The following is a 22,594-nucleotide window of genomic DNA, read 5'->3' as shown; positions in this document are numbered from 1 at the left end:
ATTTCTGTATCTTTTTCTATGTCTAAATTTATTTCCACATAAAATTTATAAAATATTCTAAATGGACAGAAATTAGCAGTGTTTCCAAGGTGCTGGGGGAATGGGAGAGAATTGATCACAATGTGGCACAAGGGTAGTTTAGGGAGTGATAGAGATCTAAGTCTTGATTGTCGCAATGCTTATGCAATCATGTAAGATTGTTCAAATTAATTCAATTGTATACCTAAAAAATTTGATTTTACTATGTGAAAATTATTATAAATAAACCTGAATAAAGTTGATCAGTTAATAGTTATGTCTCCTATAATCAATTCTGACAGCATATTATCTGTATCAACTACAGGAAGAGCAATTTTTAAACATTTATAAATACATTAGTAAGCCTAAGGCCTGCTGGGTTTTATTTAATAATTTCATAGCAGAGGCAACTACATAGTTGTGGTTCTTCATAATTTGAAAGTGTTGCAGGCATTTTTGATTCACCAAATGAAGATTTACCCAAAAAGTTTTCAAACTAGAATGTTCTTCAGTATTTTCTTTTTTGTTCTTTTCCTAATTACTAATTCATGCTTGTGGTTTGGATGACTTCTGTACTGAGTACAAACTGTTCAATAGGCCAAACAACGCAGACACCTAATAGGAATGTTATGAATTGACTCTTGCTATTAAAGTCATTTCTGAAATAATTTATCTAATTATAATCTTTATCATAAAATTGTGGCATACTGTGTGGAGGCAAATAAGTCTTTTATAGAATATTCTCTCCATAAATGGAAGCCGAGTTTATAAGTATAATGTCATGATATCAAACAACACTCTGGTTGGGACCTTTTAGATATGTTTCATCCTGGACAAGTTGAGTTGGAGTGCCCTTGCCTAGATACAATCGTATAGATTTTGCCTGAGGAAGCTTCCGAAAATAACTAAAATAACTAAAGGCAAGAGGAAGTTCTGTGGTAATAGAGAGAAAAGGGCAAGGTCATGATGAAAGCTAGGTCAAGGGGAAGAAAGAAAGATCTTTCCCTGGTCCTTGCCATTTTATATTTGTCTTAAGCCATCTTGTGATCCCAATTATCTTAATTATCTTAATTAGGGATTAAGAAATACCCCATAATCTATATTGGCCATCTCCTTGAAACAACTATGATCACCCAGATGGGAAAATAAATGTTAATTTTTTCCAAACTTCTTTAGACCCTTCTATCAACCTATCCTTTAAGACACTAAACAAGGTAGCTTTTTCTTGACAAAGTTGAAGCCCATTCCCCTGACCCCCACCATCCTTCTGATTCCTTTTAGAATGCTCTTTGTCAACAGAGATCACTGAATGTGGATTCATTCCACAACTGTTCATTTGAGCAAGAAACTTCCTGATCATAAGTATTCTTAGCTATTTTGTAGAATTTAATCTTCTACTCTTTTGATTGTGCAGGACTCTTTTCTGCTTGAGTGTGAATCTTCCAGGATGGAAGTTTTTCTTGGCTCATTTTTAGTAAGGATTTACTGCCTGAATCTCAACTGGAAATTCTTGACTCTTCTATGAGGCCTCTGTCATCTAAGTTTTTTTTTTCTTTTTTCTTTTTTTTATCTTTTGTTTAAAAGATCTCATTTGAATTTTGATCTTCCACTTTGGTTGGGATCTCATTTGAATTTTGCACCTCCCTTCATTATAGACAAGTCTTAGTCTTCTGAGTCTCCTTTTCTGAAGACTCCTGTTGATTATATGTTTTGCCACTGTGGTGCTAACTCCATTGAGTTGGTTTCTTGATTGCATTATTTCATTAGGTATTCATCAGAAATTTAATTGCCTTTTTGGGAAACTGGAGATCTTTCCAAACTGTCTCATCAAAGACCTCTCTCTTACAATCATCTTCCACTCCCCCTTCCTTCTTCTTACCATTTTCAACTTTGCCTTTAGCTCCTTTAAATCTTTTTTCCTCCACACCACCTCTCAAATCCCTATAGTAACTTGAGCTTTAGACCCTCTCTGCTCTAGAGTTGAAGGTCCCCCAAAGAAACAACTTGAGGCTGATAAAACATATTGGAAATGGATTGGATATTTTATACACTTAGATAGACCTTGGGGACACCCAGATGGCTTCTTGGTCTTTTCTCCATCCCTCCCCCAAAATTTAATCCACGTGAAAGGCAAAATAAACCTTAAACGTCTCCGCAAACATTGGTGGGGGAACTTTAGCCCTCATATTAATCAAGTAACCTCAACTTGCCACATCTGCAAGAAATGTAACCATAATAAAAAGATGCTTCATTAAATAACAGCCATATGACCATTGTTCAAAACTTTTTTTTTTTTTTTTGTGATGGAGGACAAGTTGTGCCATCATTTGGAACCTTGTGAAAGAGAGCATTTGATGTATAAGTGGGATACCTATGAAAACAAAAAGAAGAACAAAGATGAGAAATCAGAATAGTCCATAGGTATAATTTTTTAGGCCTATAGAGGGGCCACCAAAAAGGTCTCAAGACTATTTATCTGAATAGTGTGGCAGAACAAGGATAATGGAAGTGATCCAAGAAATCAAATTGTATTTGCATAGTGAAAGCAAACATGGTTGTTAGATTTTGAAGGGTGCATATGCAGCAGTTGCTTCCAACAACAGTTCATGTTCCTCTTTTTGACTTTGGAATCATGTCCAGGATGATGTGGCCGAGAAGCACAGCTCCTTTAGACTCTTGAATTTGTCTTGCACCTAACTCCAGTTCTGATCATAATGCTGTCTAAAGACCAAATGAATTTTCCAAGGAGACTTCAGATTATTTGATCGTTAAATCACATTTCTTTGGCCAGATGAGTTACTCTCTGAGTTGGGAAACAGGTAGTCTGTTACTGTTCTCAAAATGTGATGGAGTCATGTATCTAAAGATGAGTATTTTTATAATCAGTTTGATGTTATTGTAATAATAACTTTTAAAATATAATCTTAAAACTGCAAGCAAGCAGGAAATTGTAAAATAGCCTTAAAATATAACCTTTAAAACAGCTTTTAAATGGAAATTTAAAATGGAAAGTAGGCATGGAGTGAGAACTCTTGGTCTCACAAAGGAGCAAAATGTAAATGTAAGGTCTGCAGCAATATGCAAATGTAAAATCTGCACCCAGATTTGAATAAGCAGTCATCTATGGTCCCCAGATCTCCCAGAAATGAATAAAGCCTTTTCTTCTGTCTCCTTAGACATCTAGAGGCACCTTTACCAGGTGTCACCTGAAGGAAATAGGAAATAACTAAATTAGTGGAATTCTCCAGACCTCCATTACCTGTAACTAAGATGATCATCCCTCTTTGTCTCTGATGGGTATAAAAGTTAACTGAAAAATCACTTTGGAGAGGTTGATTTGGGAAATCTTCCCCCTGTCCTCCCACCAGTGTAAATAAACCCCCTTTTCCTCCTCAGCCTAGTTTGGTGTGACTTCTATTGGCAGTGACAAATCCAGATTTGGGAAGTGCCCCTTCTACATTATGTCCATGCTTCTTTTCAGTCTCTGAATTAATGGTCCTTAACATTGGTGTGGCTTCTTTTCTATCAGTGGTGAAAACTCTGGGGATAAATGGAGCTAAACAGAATTATTAAGGAGGGAGGAGGACTGAGAGTCAGTTAGGAAGAGAGAAGGTCCAGTGGAACTGGTTTACACCCCCTACCCAGAAAACAGAACCTATTTAAGTTGAGAAATACAGATGAACCAACAATTAAAGCAGCACTCAAACAAACCCAGGGCTTGCTGGCTGGTGAAAAACAGAAAACTACTGGGAGCCAGCAGAATTGTTTTGTGCATACACAGAGAAATTGCTGTGGCACTGGTTACAGAGGCAGGTTGCTGTGGGTGCCTGGTTATAGGGGGCCACTGAGGGTAAGAGCTAATCTGACAACTGGCTGGCGAGAGAGACATATAGGCATGACAAGAAGCAGAATAACAAGAGCTAAAAAATTCTGATCAGTTAAAAAGAAGCTATGTTACTGATAAATGAATTGGATTTAACAGATATATATAGAACATTACATCCCAAATCACCAGGACACACATACTTCTCTAGTGCTCATGGGACTTTCTCCAGAATAGATCATATGCTGGGACATAAAACAAGGCTCAATAAATTTAAAAAGATTAAAATTATTTAAAGCACATTCTCTGACCACAATGGAATACAATTAGAAGTCAATAACCCTAAGAGACTTAGAAAATTCACAAATAACTGGAGGTTAAACAACACACTCCTAAACAATCAGTGGGTTAAAGAAGAAATAGCAAGAGAAATTGCTAAATATATAGAGACGAATGAAAATGAGAACAAAACATACCAAAACCTATGGGATGGAGCAAAAGCGGTACTGAGGGGGAAATTTATAGCACTAAATGCATATATTAAAAAGGAAGAAAGAGCCAAAATCAAAGAACTAATGGATCAACTGAAAAACCTAGAAAATGAACAGCAAACCAATCCTAACCCAAGTAGAAGAAAAGAAATAACAAGGATTAAAGCCGAAATAAATGACATAGAGAACAAAAAAAAACAATAGCGAGGATAAATAACACCAAAAGTTGGTTCTTTGAGAAGATCAACATGATTGACAAGCCCCTACCTAGACTGACAAAATCAAAAAGAGAGAAGACCCATATAAACAAAACAATGAATGAGAAAGGTGACATTACTGCAGATCCCAAGGAAATTAAAAAATTTATAAGAGGGTACTATGAACAACTGTATGGCAACAAACTGGATAATGTAGAGGAAATGGACAATTTCCTGGAAAAATATGAACAACCTAGACTGACCAGCGAAGAAACAGAAGACCTTAACCAACCAATCACAATCAAAGAGATCCAATCAGTCATCAAAAAGCTTCCCACAAATAAATGCCCAGGGCCAGATGGCTTCACAGGGGAATTCTACCAAACTTTCCAGAAAGAACTGACACCAATCTTACTCAAACTCTTTCAAAACATTGAAGAAAATGGAACACTACCTAACTCATTTTATGAAGCTAACATCAATATAATACCAAAACCAGGCAAAGATGCTACAAAAAAGGAAAACTACCGGCCAATCTCCCTAATGAATATAGATGCAAAAATCCTCAACAAAATACTTGCAAATCGAATCCAAAGACACATTAAAAAAATCATACACCATGACCAAGTGGGGTTCATTCCAGGCATGCAAGGATGGTTCAACATAAGAAAATCAATCAATGTATTACAACACATTAACAATTCAAAAGGGAAAAATCAAATGATTATCTCAATAGATGCTGAAAAAGCATTCGACAAAATCCAATATCCCTTTTTGATAAAAGCACTTCAGAAGGTAGGAATTGAAGGAAACTTCCTCAATATGATAAAGAGCATATATGAAAAACCCACAGCCAGCATAGTACTCAATGGTGAGAGACTGAAAGCCTTCCCTTTAAGATAAGGGACAAGACAAGGATGCCCGCTGTCACCACTGTTATTCAACATTGTGCTGGAAGTGCTAGCCAGGGCAATCCAGCAAGACAAAGAAATAAAAGGCACCCAAATTGGAAAAGAAGAAGTAAAACTGTCATTCTTTGCAGATGATATGATCTTATATCTAGAAAACCCTGAGAAATCGACGATACAGCTACTAGAGCTAATAAACAAATTTAGCAAAGTAGCAGGATACAAGATTAATGCACACAAGTCAGTAATGTTTCTATATGCTAGAAATGAACAAACTCAAGAGACACGCAAGAAAAAGATACCATTTTCAATAGCAACTAAAAAAATCAAGTACCTAGGAATAAACTTAACCATAGATGTAAAAGACATATACAAAGAAAACTACATAACTCTATTAAAAGAAATAGAAGGGGACCTTAAAAGATGGAAAAATATTCCATGTTCATGGATAGGAAGGCTAAATGTCATTAAGATATGAATTCTACCCAAACTCATTTACAGATTCAATGCAATCCCAATCAAAATTCCATCAACCTACTTTGCAGACTTGGAAAAGCTAGTTATCAAATTTATTTGGAAAGGGAAGATGCCTCAAATTGCTAAAGACACTCTAAAAAAGGAAAACGAAGTGGGAGGACTTACACTCCCTGATTTTGAAGCTTATTATAAAGCCACAGTTGTCAAAACAGCATGGTACTGGCACAAAGATAGACATATAGATCAATGGAATCGAATTGAGAATTCAGAGATACACCCCCAGATCTATGGCTGACTGATCTTTGATAAGGCCCCCAAAGTCACTGAATGGGTCATAATGGTCTTTTCAACAAATGGGGCTGGGAGAGTTGGATATCCATATCCAAAAGAACGAAAGAGGACCCCTACCTCACACCCTACACAAAAATTAACTCAAAATGGACCAAAGATCTCAATATAAAAGAAAGCACCATAAAACTCTAGAAGGTAATGTAGGAAAACATCTTCAAGACCTTGTATTAGGTGGCCACTTCCTAGACTTTACACCCAAAGCACAAGCAACAAAAGAAAAAAATAGATAAATGGGAACTCCTCAAGCTTAGAAGTTTCTGTACCTCAAAGGAATTTCTCAAAAAGGTAAAGAGGCAGCCAAGTCAATGGGAAAAAATTTTTGGAAACCATGTATCTGACAAAAGACTGATATCTTGCATATATAAAGAAATCCTACAACTCAATGACAATAGTACAGACAGCCCAATTATAAAATGGGCAAAAGATATGAAAAGACAGTTCTCTGAAGAGGAAATAGAAATGGCCAAGAAACACATGAAAAAATGTTCAGCTTCACTGGCTATTAGAGAGATGCAAATTAAGACCACAATGAGATACCATCTCACACCGATTAGAATGGCTGCCATTAAACAAACTGGAAACTACAAATGCTGGAGGGGATGTGGAGAAATTGGAACTCTTATTCATTGTTGGTGGGACTGTATAATGGTTCAGCCACTCTGGAAGTCAGTCTGGCAGTTCCTTAGAAAACTAGATATAGAGATACCCTTCGATCCAGCAATTGCACTTCTTGGTATATACCCGGAAGATTGGAGAGCAGTGACACGAACAGATATCTGCACGCCAATGTTCATAGCAGCATTATTCACAATTGCCAAGAGATGGAAACAACCCAAATGTCCTTCAACAGATGAGTGGATAAATAAAAGGTGGTATATACACACGATGGACTACTACACGGCAGTAAGAAGGAACGATCTTATGAAACATATGACAACATGGATGAACCTTGAAGACATAATGCTGAGCGAAATAAGCCAGGCACAAAAAGACAAATATTATATGCTACCATTAATGTGAACTATGAAAAATGTAAAACGAATGGTTTATAATGTAGAATGTAGGGGAACTAGCGATAGAGAGCAATTAAGGAAGGGGGAACAATAATCCAAGAAGAACAGATAAGCTATCATGGGTTAATTTAATGTTCTGGGAATGCCCAGGAATGACTATAGTCTGTTAATTTCTGATGGGTATAGTAAGACCAAGTTCACAGAAATGCTGCTGTATTAGGTTACTTTCTTGGGGTAGAGTAAGAAAACGTTGGAAGTAAAGTAGTTATCTTAGGTTAGTTGTCTTTTTCTTACTCTCTTGTTATGGTCTCTTTGAAATGTTCTTTTATTGTATGTTTTTTTTTATTTTTTTTTATTTTTCATACAGTTGATTTAGAAAAAAAAAAGTTAAAAAAAAAAAAAAAACAAGGAAAAAAATATGCAGAGCCCCCTTGAGGAGCTGGTGGAGAATGCAGGGGTATTGGCCTGCTCTACCTTGATGGTTGCTAACATGCCCACAGACATAGGGGATTGCTGGTTTAATGGGTTGAGCCCTCTACCACAGAATTTGTCCTTGGAAAGACTGTTGCTGCAAAGGAGAGGCTAGGCCTCCCTATAATTGTGCCTAAGAGCCTCCTTCTGAATGCCTCTTTGTTGCTCAGATGTGGCCCTCTCTCTCTAGCTAAGCCAACTTGAAAGGTGAAATCACTACCCTCCTCCCTATGTGGGATCAGACACCCAGGGGAGTGAATCTCCCTGGCAACATGGAATATGACTCCCAGGGAGGAATGTAGACCTGGCATCGTGGGATGGAGAACATCTTCTTGACCAAAAGGGGGATGTGAAAGGAAATGAAATAAGCTTGAGTGGCAGAGAGATTCCAAAAGGAGCCGAGAGGTCACGCTGGTGGGCACTCTTACGCACAATATAGACAACCCTTTTTAGGTTCTAATAAATTGGGGTAGCTGGTGGTGGATACCTGAAACTATCAAACTACAACCCAGAACCCATGAATCTTGAAGACAATTGTATAAAAATGTGGCTTATGAGGGGGGACAGTGGGATTGGGGAGGCCATAGGGATCACACTCCCTTTTATCTAGTTTGTGGATGGATGAGTGGAAAGGTGGAGGAAGGAAACAAACAAACAAACAGACAAGGGCACCCAGTGTTCTTTTTTGCTTTAGTTGCTCCTTTTCACTTTAATTATTATTCTGGTTATTTTTGTGCGTGTGGTAATGAGGATGTCGGGGATTGATTTTGGTAATGAATGTACAACTACGTAATGGTACTGTGAACAATCAAATGTACGATTTGTTTTGCATGACTGCGTGGTATGTGAATATATCTCAATAAAATGAATAATAATAAAAAACAAGAATAACAAAAAAAACACAAAACACAATGGAGACTTAAAAGAGATTTGAAGAGGCAGAAGAAATAATTAGTGAATTAAAGGACAGGACATCTGAAATCTTTTGCACAAAGGAACAGATAGGGAGAAGAATAGAAAAACCAATAACCAAATTTATTTGGAAAGGCATGGGGTCCCATAGTCAAAAACATCTTGAGAAATAGGAATGCAGTGGGAGGTCTCACACTACCTGACTTTGAAGCATATTACAAAGCTACAGTGTTCAAAACAGCATGGTACTGGCATAAAGAGAGATATACCAACCAATGAAATCAAACTGAGTGTTCAGAAATAGATCCTTTCATCTACTGACAATTGATGTTTTATAAGGTGATCAAGCCATCACAACTGGGACAGAACAGCCTCTTCAATAAATGGAGTTTGGAGAACTGGATATTCATATTTAAAGGAATGAAAGAGGACTCCTATCTCACACCTCATCCAAAAATTAACTTGAAATGGATCAAAAACCTAAACATTAGAGCTAAGACCCTAAAACCTTTAGAAGGAAATGTAGGGAACTATCTTAAAGACCTTGTGATAAGAGGTGGTTTCCTAACTCTGCACCCAAAGTATGAGCAATGAAAGAAGAAATAGATGAATGGAATCCCCTCAAAATTAAACATCTTTGTATATCAAAGGACTTTGTGAGAAAAGTAAAAAGGCAGCCTACACAATGGGAGACAATATTTGGAAACCACATGTCATATAAGGGTTTAATATACAGAATATATAAAGAGATCCTACAACTCAACAACAAAAAGACAACCCAATTAAAAAATATACAAAAGACATGGACATTTTTCTGAAGAGGAAATACAAATGGCTCAAAAACATATGAAAAGATGTTCGACTTCACTGGCTATTAAGAAAATGCAAATCAAAACCACAATGTGACATATCATCTCACACATACTAGAATGTCCATTATAAAAAAAAATAAAATTACAAGTGCTGGAAAGGATGTGGAGAAAGAGGCACACTTCCTCACTGTTGGTCAGAATGTAGAATGGTGCAGCCACTCTGGAAGGCAGTTTGGTGGTTCCTCAGGAAACTATGTATAGAACTGCCATATGATCCAGTAATTCCATTACTAGGCATATACTCAGAGAAGCTAAAAGCTAAGACACGAACAGACATTTGTAAACTGGTTTTTATAGTGGCATTATTCACAATTGCCAAGAGATGAAAAAGCAGCCCAAATGTACATCAATGGATGAGTGGATAAACAAACTATGGTGAATACATATGATGGAGTATTACACAGCTGTAAGATGTGGATGAACCTTGAGGACGTTATGGTGAGCAAAATTAACCCAACACAAAAGGACAAGCACTGTATGGTATCACTAATATGAACTAGCATTAATGAGCAAACTTTGAGATTTAAAGCTAAGAACAGGTTATTAGGACTTAGAAAGAGGGTAGAGACCGGGCATTTGATGCTGAAGGAGTACAGAGTGTTCAGCAGGGTTGATTGTATAGATCCAGAAATGGGTAACACAATGCTGTGTGGTGGTAGCACAATATTGTAAGTACATTTAACAAAGATGACTGTGAGTAAAGTTGAAAGAGGAAGGCTAGGGATATGTATGACACTAGAAGGAAAGATAGAAGATTAACACTGGGACTATATAACTTAGTGAAACCTAGAGTGGTCAATGATGGTGATTAGATGTACAAATATAAAAATGTTTTTACATGTGGGAGAATAAATTAATGTCAACTTTTCAAAGTGTTGAGAATGGGATGGTACTGGGGAAAAATATAATCAAGGAAAACTAGAGTATATATTTAATAGCATCATTGTAATATGCTTCCATTAATTGTAACACAAATCATACTGTACCTTTGAAAAGCTTCTGCATTTCATTCACTTATAGACATATCTTAGGTTTTGAGTTTAGGTCCTTATTGCCTAACATTTGTAATGATAAGTTCAACTTGGGGTGCTGGTTAGATTCAAATTCCCAGATACCTTTCATGGAGGCTCTGAATCTTTAGGTTGGAGAAGAGCCCAGATAACTGCACTTTTAATACACGTCCAAGTAATGTATTATTTAGTTATCCTGAAAAATATTTTTAAATTTTGATTACCAAATGGATGCATGTGTTTTAACCCCCTATTCAACTAAAGAGAGAAAAGCCGTTTTAATAATAACATTAACATTTTACTGAGTGCAATATTTATGATTTTTAATTGTGTTAGGTTTTATGTTATGAGAAATACAATTAAGATATTAGGCTTTCAGATTGTTATAGAATAATTGAATGTAGAGACTCAAAATCTGAAAATCACAAAATCTTAGATTTGGAAAGAAGTTTGAACATCCTCTTCTGTATTCCAGCTAGTGTCCCATAGAAGGATACACATAGCAATTTACATATTTGGGTGCTGATTGAGAAGGCTAATTGTCCATAGAATCCTCCACAAAATGGGATCATAATAAAAGTCAAGTGGACGTGTAACTCCATCAAGATTCACAGATGCCATAATGATCAAATTCAAATGCGCCACCACTTTCTCTGTAAAGAAAGAGATAGAGAGAAAGGAAAATATTAAAAGAACACACTAAAATCCCTGGGGAGTGCACAGGGTACCACTCAATGAAGAGTCTTTGACTGAGGGAATGATAGAGAGGTCGGGTTCCACTGCTACCAGAAGTGGGCCCTGCACATGCCCTCTCCCCCTTACGGGGGCCACAGGACCCTTCCTGCTTGCTCAGTCCTGACTCAGTCTCCAACCAGACCTCAGAAAGTAGAGCTGAGGGACTGTGGCTTTCTAGAAATGGATGCCAATTTGGCGATTAATTTTTTGAGAGGAAACGCCTATTGAAAGAAAATTGGGAGGGAAACAGGAAGCCCGGCAGCCTTTAGACCACAAGTCCTATGGAGCGAGGAGACAAAAAGGAGATTGGACGGAAATGCCCTAGATTGTTGTGCCCTCTAAGGAAGAGCGGGGACGCTGTCAGGGGGTTCAGAACGCTAGATTGACTGGGCCCATGATGGTCGGTTTCAGAGACGAGCTGTCAGTCTGGTTTCTTGCTCAATTATATTCCCTATAGCTGGAGAAGGCTTATTCTCCTGGAATCACAGAGGTCTACAGTTCACCATCAGGCTTTAGAATCACATTATATTGGTCTCTTGACTGCCATTAGTAACTGATAATCAATTAAAATAAGTTAAATTAATTGACTTATGCATTTGAAGAATATCCAGCATAGTTATATTGAGAACTCAAATACAAAACTGCTTCAGAAATGAGAACTTTAGGGCAAGGTACAAGTGCAACTTTTATGGAGCTATTACAGTTAATTTCTGAGTATGCTGTGCCTAGGTTATCAGAAGCATGATTTGCCCATAATTTGTGATGAAAGAGTAAATAATTACTATGTGTTCTTACATCATTTTACTGCAGAAAATACATCCATTGTTATAAGTTTGACCATTAGTTGCACAGACTGGATCCTTTATGTTCTTGCAAGCATTCAGATGATCTATATACACAAAGCAGTTAGGCTGTTAAACATAGAGAGAGATATATCAACATTAAATAAATATATTCTATATGTATACTTAAAAATGAAAACTGATGTATCCACAACCCAATTAAAAAAATAAAATACAATCTATGTGTTTTTACAAGCTTACTGCTATTTTTTTTTTTAATGTCACACAACTGGCTAAATGTGTTTTTATTAATTACCCTCCACCCCCACTTCTCCTCAAATCCAAATCACAAATCCTTTGTTCCACACACCAGAAGAAATCATGAAGCTGGTTTTTCATTTATTTCCTTGTCTTTCTTGATAATTTCACTGCAGATACATGTGTTCATTTACATGTGTATACAAATACATATTTAGGTACAGACACATATGTAAATGTAATTTGTTCAGTGTTGGCAGTTTTGGTAATTTACTTAAGGAAACAATTCTGTATATATTCTTCCATGACCTACTTTTTAAACTTCTTTGTTACCTTTATCTATTCAGATGTTTAGAGCTGACATTTATATTTTCACCTCTATGCAATATATCACTATGTGAATATGACAATTATTATCTTATTCTCACTTAAGTGAATAATTAGGCTCATGTTTTCACCCTCTTGTTTTGTAGGCTGAGCAATTCTATTATAATCATCCTTAAACCCATCTCAGATGCTTGTGTGCAACAAGACTTATGCTCATTAATAGAATTTGTGGGTAATGGAATATAGCACATTTTCATCTTGTCTACATGATGCTAAGTAGCTTTGTATTGTAGGCAAGATTCTATTTTTTTTTTTTACCTTAGTGCAATAATAATGCAGTTTTTTTTGAGGGATCATTGTGCTTTACATCTTGTTTACTGAGTTTTGCTGTTAAAATTTACAATATAGAAAAGTTAAACATTTACCTTGTTCAATTTTAAATGAATCAGTATTAACTTACCGGTTCTACACGCTCTCGGGAAGGTAAAAAGGAAGTTTCTGTAATCAATACATAGATGAAACTTTAAAATTAATAAGAATAAGAATAAGAATAAGAAGTAGAAGAAGAAGAAATAAAACCTAGTTTCTGGTAGGAAGTACCTGCATCTCTTAGGAGCAAAAGCTATACAATTTGCCTACTGAAGTCCCTGCAAGTAAGGATATTTTGTGGCAGTTGCAGAGCCATAAACTCACAAATAATTCTAAATCTCTAAAAACTAATTACCCCCCACATTAATTTCTTTCTGTTAAATGTAATTTTATGTGTTATTTTAAAATAAGCCCCAACACCCGCCTTTGAAGACACCATAGTAGGTGTTTGTTTTTCATTTTTATAGAGGACACTCCTAGTTGCAGAATTCATTGCCTTGCAGGCAGTCACTTCAAGATGAAGCAATTCATCAGTACTTAATTCATCGGTATTATTCTCTAATTGCAGGTCTGTCCATTACCTTACAACTACCTTATTTTGAAATTCATGGACGACCTAGAACTTTAAAGAAGATAAATCATCAGGGATATCAATGATTTCCTTCATCACCCAAAGACTTGATTTTACAGAATTCAGAGCAGGCAAACAACAAATCAAATTGTGAAGGAATAAAAGAACTAGAAGAGATCATTCCCCCCCACACTATACATCTAACAACCATAGTATATGAGCCCCAAAAAGGGGGAAAAAAAGAATTTCAGGTAATGTTGCTTAGTTATAGATGAACACGGAACTAATGTCTACTGCCCATTCTATCCCACCCCTCATCTCCATTTCTCTAATGTGGGAAATGAGAAAAAGCAAATCACTGATGAAATCTTAAAAAGACACATGTAAAATGCCCTGTTTCCTTTTATCAATTTGAAGATTACAGCCCCATTAAAACAGTCCCTCCATTCCTAAGTTATAGCAGTTGTTTCTTCCATTTTCTAGGATATATGAAGAATTTCTCCCAGGATTGGAAAATTTACTCACCAGAATAAAGAGGAAATACCAAGACAATGAAGAAAATAACATTGATCCATGATGAGAAGGAAGGCATTTTATCAAGTCTGTGGAAGGAACCCTTCAGAATGGTTATAACATGTGACAGAGGGACAAATTTAGATTTTCAATTGGACAAACAAACAAAATCCAGTGACCAATTTTAGAAAGATTCTTACTAGTAAAGAAACTACTATAATCCCATAGATTGCTAATTAATGTTGACTATTTCCTCTTTCCTTCATCCAACTCTCATATTCTACAAGACATATCATGTGAACATAAGACCTCCTAGAGATGTGGGAGAAAGCCCAGAAAGACTACTGTTTACACATATAAGGAGCTGCTCATGCTACCAATTCTTTGGCATCAGTCTACAAGGAGCCTGGCTGCCTTACATTACATAAGTACATGAGTCTCATTTTTTTCTCAAAAAATACAGTCATGTATTTCAAGAAGGACCAAGTTGGAGCAGTCTTCACAGCAAAGCTACACATCAGGGCTACCTCCCTCGGTTCCACTTTTGACCTACCCAAAACAAAGAAGATAATGGTGAGTGAGGCCAATAGCTCAGGAGACCTTGAATACCTTTCCTCTGCAGCCACCTTTACCCAGCGGAAGAAGATCCTTTACTTGCTGTCAAGTAAGGAGCTCCCTGGGGCTAAAACAGATGGGTCAATGCTGATGAGATACAGCAGTATTCTGTGTTCTGCCTTGAGGCTGCAAATTAGCTACAGAGATGTAACTCACAAAAAATTCTCCAGAGAATCTTCTTCAGCAGGAGATTTAGTGACAATATTATCCAAGAAGGCAGAATTAGGAGGAGGGTAGAAGATTATAAGAGTTATAGCCTCTAAGACAGAGAATATACATGAAATACACAAGTGAGTTGGGAAGGGACAAGACAATCAAGCAGGATGAAAGAAGAAAGAATTTGGGAAAGGTGGACAAGGACCTAAACCCTTAATATTTTGCAGCACAAGAAATGCATTAGATTCAATCTGAAAAAAAGAAACAAAGTTGGAGAACTTTCCTTCCCAATTTCAAAGTTCATCAAAAGCTACATTTATCAAGAAAGTGTGTTAACTGTTTTAAGAATACCCATACAGATCAATGGAACAAAATTGAGAGTTCAGAAATATATATAAATTTATTTTATTGACAAAGATGCAAACAGATTATTGGAGAAAAGTGGTATGTTTAACCAATGGTCTGACAACGTAGGATATTTATTTGCAACAAGATAATAAAAACACTAGACAAACTAAGAATAGAAGGAACTTCTATTACCTGATAAAGTGCATCTATGAAAGTATCATAGCTAACATCATATTTAATAGTAAAAGACTGAAAGCTTTCTCCCTAAGAGTAAGAACAAGACAAGAACTTTTGCTCTTGGCAAATCTATTCAACATTTAACTGTAAGTTCCAGCTGGGGAGATTAAGCAACAAAATGAAATAAATCATATCCAGATTGGAAATGAAGTCAAAGTATTTCTAATCACAAATGACATGATCTTAGAAAACCATAAAGAATTCACATACAGACACAAAAATAACTAGTGGAGCTAATAAGTTTACCAAAGTTGCAGAATAAAAGATCAGTATTTAAATATCAGTTCTATTTCTATACAATATCAATGACAAATCTGAAAATAGAATTGATATCAAACAAATGTGGGGTTCTCTGCCCAATGCCTGTAACAGCCAATCCATGACATTGGGGTTTCAAAGAGAGAGTTTATTGCTGTGCATGAAGCAGGAGATTGGATGGCCTATCAGCCAAACTCCGTCTCAAAGGAGTTCAGGGTTTTTATGGACTCAAACAAAGGAGATGGAGTTGTTACTATTACAATAGTAAATATATGCAGGGCTGAAACACAGGGCTGAAACTATTGTAATAGCCCTTACATTAGTAAGTGTATACAAGGCTGAGACCAGGCTAGAATGATCATTATAATAGTATAAACAAGGGTGAGACTAGTTAAGTTTCAGTAACTTCAGGTATTAACTTCTGTCTATTCTACAATATAGAAAAAAATCTATATAATGAATTCAGTAACCATAATCATTTGTTAATTCTTATTTCCCAGTTAGAAAATTAAGTTAACAATCCCGTTTACCATAGGATCCCAAAGAATAAAATATTTAGGTATAAATCTAGCAGGAAAGTACAAGACTAGTACACTGAAATTACAGAATATTACCAATAGTTAAACTGAGAATTTTGCTACATGAATTGTATCTCTATAAACACTGCAATTTCATTAGCAAACATTGTTTTAATTACTATTAAATTTCCTGTCTCACTTTCCTTAATGCTAAAATTTAGAGCCAATATTTATCTAACAAGATTCTTACAACAAAGTTCAGTGTTATGTGGGATATGGAAGCTCCCTCATAAAGCTTTTGTAGAAAATAGTTACACAATGAGATAAAGTTCCAATTCACCAATAGATAATAACTTCGACAGTATACTGAACATTCTCAGAAGACAGTAACTATATCTGCTTTTGCTAACCAATTTTTCCATAGCAACTTAAATGAGGTTTGGCAGATAGGTTTTTATATAATACACTGAATGAAAATATGTCTGTGAATATACCATTTCCCACTGAAATATATTTTATTGAAGCCCTGTATCATGAAAAAAGCCATGAAACTGGCTAATATATTTTTGTAATATGATACTAAAAAGTACATTCTAATGAATGCTTTAATTTAAAATTGATGCTGGAGCTGTTAAATGAATACTGGTACCTTAAAATGTACTCTTTTAGACTTGAAAAGTTTTGCTGAAAAGGAGAGCATGCCTGGTATGGTATAATGGCAGATCGTTGTCTTCTAGGTGTTAATCTACATTACTTCCATTAAATCAAGTTTAAAAGAGCATGTGGGCATTCAGCTAAAACCTGTTTCTTGTTGGCTGGGTTATGGAGAGAAATAGAAAAGCACTGGACTTGGAACAAAAGCAGATGTATTAAGTCACGGAAGGCAGAGATGCCTGGCATGCCAGGATCATCCACTAAACCTTTGCTGGAGAAGTCACAGAAACACTCAGCAGTAATCTCCCAACCCTCACCTACCCGCCTCCTTTCCCCTTCTTGTTTGTTTGCATGCAGGTGTTTGGTATGTTTCCATTTGTGCTCATTTGCATGAAGGTGTTTGGTATTTTCTATTTCACAAAAGACTGCAGGCAGATGGGGGAAATGTTAACCCTTAACCAGCCCCAGCTTCTTGGCAGGGCCCAAATATTGCTCATTAGTAGGAGCTCCTACCCTGTAGTGTATACATGCCCAGCATTTGGGCAGTGCAGGTGTCTCTTATCTTCAGGTGCCTGAAGCGAGGCATGCAGAGCTACTGAGAAGATGGGGTCCTTGGGAAAAAAAAAGAATAAAAAAAAAGCCATAATTGGTCCCTCATCTCTGATGCAAAGTGCAACATGCAGAGATGTCATCCACCAACTCTGACCTAAGCAGTTTACCTCCTAAGGGGACCAGCCATGGTGGGATCTTTTCCCCTTATTTTTGGGGCCCTTTGTTCTGAGTAAGTAATGAAGTGGTCCTTTGCTGGGAGTCTTTGTTGTGCCTGAGCTTGTGTTCCATGACACACCATATAGCAACTTGCTCTAAAACCTCTTGATTGATTTGTGAGAGAGACATAAAATAATACAATAAATTTCTCCTAAGCCACAAAAATCTTACAGTATCTCTGAAACACCTCTGAAATGCATTCAGTTATAGACAAATCCTAGGTCTTTAAATTTAAATCAAGTATCCGAATATTTCTCCTGGAGATTCTGATTCCTTAGGATAGAGATAGCCCAGGAATTCATGTTTTGTACACACCTAAGTGATGTAGTATTTGGTCACTTTTTGAAAAGATTTCCTAATTTTGGTCATCAAAAATAAGTGTGTGCTTTTCCCACTTTCCAACCAAATAAAAAAGGACACTTTAAAAAAGTTAAAATTACTTAAATTTCTATTGAGTCAAATATTTATGATCTTTAATCATATTAGTGTTGTTGTTACATATACAATTAAGAAATTGGTTTTTCAAACTGTCATTGAATAAGTGAACATAGAGAATCAAAATCCAGAAATCACAGGAACTTAGATTTGGAAAGAACTTTGAAGTCCTGTAGTCCATTACATGTCCCATAGAGGGGTTCGCTTGCTGATCTATGAAATGAAGGTGAATTGTCTGTAGAATTCACTGCAAAATGGATTCACAATAAAAGCTATACAGACGTAGGATGTATAGCATCGTCAAAATTCAGCATTTACCATGATGATAAAATTTATTTTTGTTACCATCGTGCCTGTAAAGAAAGAGAAAAAGATAAAGTAATTATTAACTGAACACATTAATCCCCTGGGTAATGCACAAGGTGCTTCTCAGTGAGGAGGATTTGACTTGGGACATGATAGAGAGTCTGGGCTTCACTTCTAGCAGCAGCTGGGCCCTGCACATGTTCTCTCCCGATTGTGGTGCCACTTGACCCTTCCCATATGTTCCATACTGACTCAGTCTGAGAACCATGTCAAAGAAAGTAGAGCATTAGGGATTTTCTTAGTGTTTGTCCAGAAGTGGGTATCAATTTTGGGATTAAATGTGCAAAGATTTTAGGAGAGGAAAACACATGTGAAAGAAAGTAGAGCTGGAGGCAGGAAGAGTATTAGAGCGTTCAGACCACAGACTCCTTCAGAGCAAAGGTCACAAGAAGGGAGACTGGCTGAAGGTGTCCCAGTCTTCTTTGTGGGCTGAGCAAGGACTGGAATTCAGGACACAAAGTTTACCATAGAGTTGTCCCCTTCTAGCCGGAATGGGTCCATTACATGGATTTCAGAGTGTGACAGTCAATCGGGTTCATTGCTGAGCTATGATTGTTTTAGGATCATTCTCTTGGTATCGCAGGGAACTACAGTTCAGCATCAGGTCTCCAGAATGACATCATGTTGGTGTCTAGTTTGCCTTACTAATTCACAATCAATTAAAATAAGTTTAAGTAATTGATTTATGAATTTGAAGAATGTACAGCACAGTCTTATTGCTTCAGAATGCAGAACTGCTTCAGAAATAAGAACTTCAGGAAAAGAAACAAGTGTGTGCCCTACATCTTTTACAGAGATATTACAGTCATTCACTGTATATGCTGTGCCAAGGTTATCAGTCAAACCAAGTTGCCTGTCATTTGTGCTATTTTTTTCATTACTTTGGAAGAGCAAATACATACTAAGTGTTCTTACATCACATCCTTGCAGAAAGTGCATTCATTGATGTAAGTTTGAGAATTGGTTGCACAGACTGGATCCCATATGGCAGTGCATACAATTACAACATCTTTAAACAAAGTACAGTTCGGCTGTTAAACATAGAGAAACAACAAAAATTTATTAGATAAGGAACTCTTAACAAAAATGTTCTTCAAGCTTAATTCAAAGTACCATACATGAAAATGGCAAAAATATATTACATATGTAGGTTTTTAATTGAACACAAATGTACCCACAACCCACTTAAAAAAGAAAATATCATCTATATGTTGTAACAAGTCTACTATTATTTTTTTAAAGTTTATACAACTGGCTGAATGTTTGTGTTTTCATAATTTAATCTCCCTTCCATTTCTCCTCATAACCCAGGTCATATCTCCCATATTCTGTCACACTAGAAGAAATCATGAAACTGAGTTTTCTATTTATCAGCCCTGTCTTTCTCAATTATTTCACTACATGTATATATATATTCATAAATGTGTTTGTATATTTATAAACATATAAAGAAATATATGTAATTTGTTTAGTGTTGGTAATTTTGGTAATTTACATAAAGAAACAACACCATATGTTTACTTCCATGACCTAGTTGTTAAATTTTTTTTGTTATCCTTATCCATTTAGAGGTTTGGAGCTGTACTTCACTTTTTTCCCAGCTGTAGATAATATATCACTATGTGAATATGAAAAATATTATTTTATCTACCCTTTAGTGGATAATTGGATTGGTGTTTTTATCCACTTGTTTTGTAGAATGATCAATTCTATTCTAACCACCTTTTAACCCATCTCAGATGATTGCGTACAACAAGGTTTATGTCCATTAATGGAATTTTTGGTAATAGAATATGAACATTTTCATCTTGTCTACATGATACTGAATGGTTTTGTATTGTAGGCAAAATTCTATTTTCTTTTTACCTTAGTGCAATAATGATGCAGAACTTCTTTTATTTTTGAAGGATCATTGTGTTTTACATTTTGTTTGCTGAATTTTGCTGTTAAAATTTACAATATAGAAAAGTTAAAAGATACCTTTTTCAACTTTTAGATGTAACTTACCGGAGACCTGGGTTCAATGGGTCATAGGAAAGTTTCTGCAACCAACACACAGATGGAAAAGTTAAATAACCTCAACAACAACAACAACAACAACAATAAACATCAGGTCCCTTATAGCAAGTACCCATATCTCTTAGGAGCTATTTAAATTGCCCACTCAAGATCCTGTAGGTAAAGAGGTCAGCCTTTTGTAGCAGTAGCAAAACTACAAATTTACAAATAACTCCAAGTCAGGAAATGTGTTTTAATCCCACATTACTCTTTTTCTGTGGAAAGTAATTTTATGAATCATTTTTAATAAGCCCCCATACCCTCTTTTGAAGATGCCATTGTTTTCATTTTTCTTTTACAGATAAGATGTCCTATTTAGAGAAGATAATGCCTTGCGTGAAGTCACTACAATATGAAGAAATTAATCAGCACTTTTAATCACACAATTAAATGGTAACTTGCTCTAATTGTATTGCTCTATCAAATACTTCACAGCTAACTAATTCTGAAATTCATGGACTACCTTAAGCTCTAATGAATAGAAATTCTTCCCAAGGCTTATCAATGATTTCCCTCCTTACACAAGATGTTGATTTTACATGACTCAGAGCAAGCAAACAATAAATCAAATTGTTGAGGAATACCAGACATGAAAGAGATGATTTCCCCACCCCAGAACACTTTGCTTTTAACAATCATGTCATCTGGCTTGCAAAAAGAAAAAAAGAAATAAAGTTTCTTTAGTTATAGGTGAACAAAGAGCAAAGGTATAAACCTACCATTCTGTCTCCACTTCACTAATGCAGGAAATGAGAAAAAGCAACCCATGAATATAATTTTTAAAAAGATTTGTAATATGTCTTCTTTCATTTACCAGTTTATAGATTACAAATTCAATTCTAAAAAGGGCTTCCATTCCTGGAATACAGCAGTTATTTCCTGCATTTTCAATGGTGTGAAGTTTTACTCATAACCGGGAAATATACTTACCAGAATAAAGTGGAAATGCCAAGAGAATGATGACAATAGCTTTGTTCCATGATGTGAAGAAAGGCATTTTATCAGGTCTGTAGAAGGAATCCTTCAGAATGTTTATAATAACAACACAAGGACAAATATAGATTTTCCACTGGACAGGCAAAATATCTAGAGCCCAATTTTAGAAAAAATTTTTTCTGGTAAAGGAACTGCTCCAACTGTTAGATTCCTATTTAAGGAGGATTAATCCCTCTCTTCTTTTCCCAATCCTTAGATTCAACAAGACATAACATGTGAACAGAGGCCTCCTAGAGATATGAGAGAAAGCCCTGGACAAAGACCTGTTTGGACACATAGTAGGAGCTGCTCACTCTACCGAAACTTTGGATCAGTTCACAAGGAACTTGGATGCATAAGAAAACATGAATATTTGAATCTCAATTTTCTTCAGAAAATTGAAATATTTAATTCAGGAAGGACTACTATAAGGAATCCTCATGACAAAGCTACACACAAGTGCTACCTCCCTGGATTCCTTGCTCGACCCACTTGAAACAAAAGATAGTGGAAAATGAGATCAAAAGCACTGGAGACCTTGGCTACCTTGTTCTCCTTTAGTGTTTGTTCACCTTCACCCAGTTGAGAAGTCTCCTTTATTTATGTGTGAGTTAGGAGCTTGATGGGGTAAGACAGATCACCCAGGATAGAAAGAACACAAAGGTATTCTGTGTTCTGCCTGGAGGCTGTAAAGTTGGTCATTAGAAGTGCCTCAGAGTTATCCATAGATCTTCCCTCAGAAATAGGTTTGAGGACAATTTTATCTGAGAAAGCCAATGGAATGGGGAAAAAAAAAAGTTAATGAGTGGTTATAGAACCTAAGATAGAGAAGATACGTGCAAACTTTCTGAGCAAGTGGTTTGGAGAAGGCAAGAGAATCAAAGGAAAAAGAAGAAAAATAAGTTCTGGGAAGAGTACTTAGTTATGTACTTAGATATGCTACACATTAGACCCAATTGCTGATTTAGTTTGTTTCAATAATTTTTAATTTTGAGATAATTATAGATTCATATATGGTTTAATAAATACTACAATGGTAGATGGTGGAGGAGGAAGCTCTAGGAATCAGTCCCTCTGCCAGAACTACTGAACTGACTGGAACTGTCTG

General features: G+C 36.1%; 1 protein-coding gene across 1 annotated transcript; it reads right to left on the bottom strand.

Moving 5' to 3' along the window:
- Window positions 1-11,144: 11,144 nt before the first annotated feature.
- Window positions 11,145-21,508, bottom strand: LOC119507791 (sperm-associated acrosin inhibitor-like). Its single transcript, XM_037800932.1, has 6 exons — window positions 21,442-21,508; window positions 20,320-20,396; window positions 19,369-19,484; window positions 13,106-13,166; window positions 12,074-12,189; window positions 11,145-11,196 (listed from the first exon to the last, which is right to left on the bottom strand). The coding sequence occupies exons 1-6, from the start codon at window positions 21,506-21,508 to the stop codon at window positions 11,145-11,147; spliced, it is 489 nt and encodes a 162-aa protein (XP_037656860.1).
- Window positions 21,509-22,594: the final 1,086 nt, after the last annotated feature.

Source organism: Choloepus didactylus, chromosome 13, assembly GCF_015220235.1.
Source record: "Choloepus didactylus isolate mChoDid1 chromosome 13, mChoDid1.pri, whole genome shotgun sequence".
Classification (NCBI taxonomy): Eukaryota; Metazoa; Chordata; class Mammalia; order Pilosa; family Megalonychidae; genus Choloepus; species Choloepus didactylus.
This window is presented reverse-complemented; position numbering and strand designations above follow the sequence as displayed.

Excerpts from the sequence above, each read along its gene's own strand:
- LOC119507791 (XM_037800932.1), bottom strand. The coding sequence starts at position 21,508 with ATGCCTTTCTTCACATCATGGAACAAAGCTATTGTCATCATTCTCTTG. Across the intron at positions 20,397-21,441 it reads GGCATTTCCACTTTATTCTG|CAAAATTCAGCAAACAAAAT; the intron begins GTAAGTATATTT and ends AAATTTTAACAG. Across the intron at positions 12,190-13,105 it reads CCCGAGAGCGTGTAGAACCG|CCTAACTGCTTTGTGTATAT; the intron begins GTAAGTTAATAC and ends TATGTTTAACAG.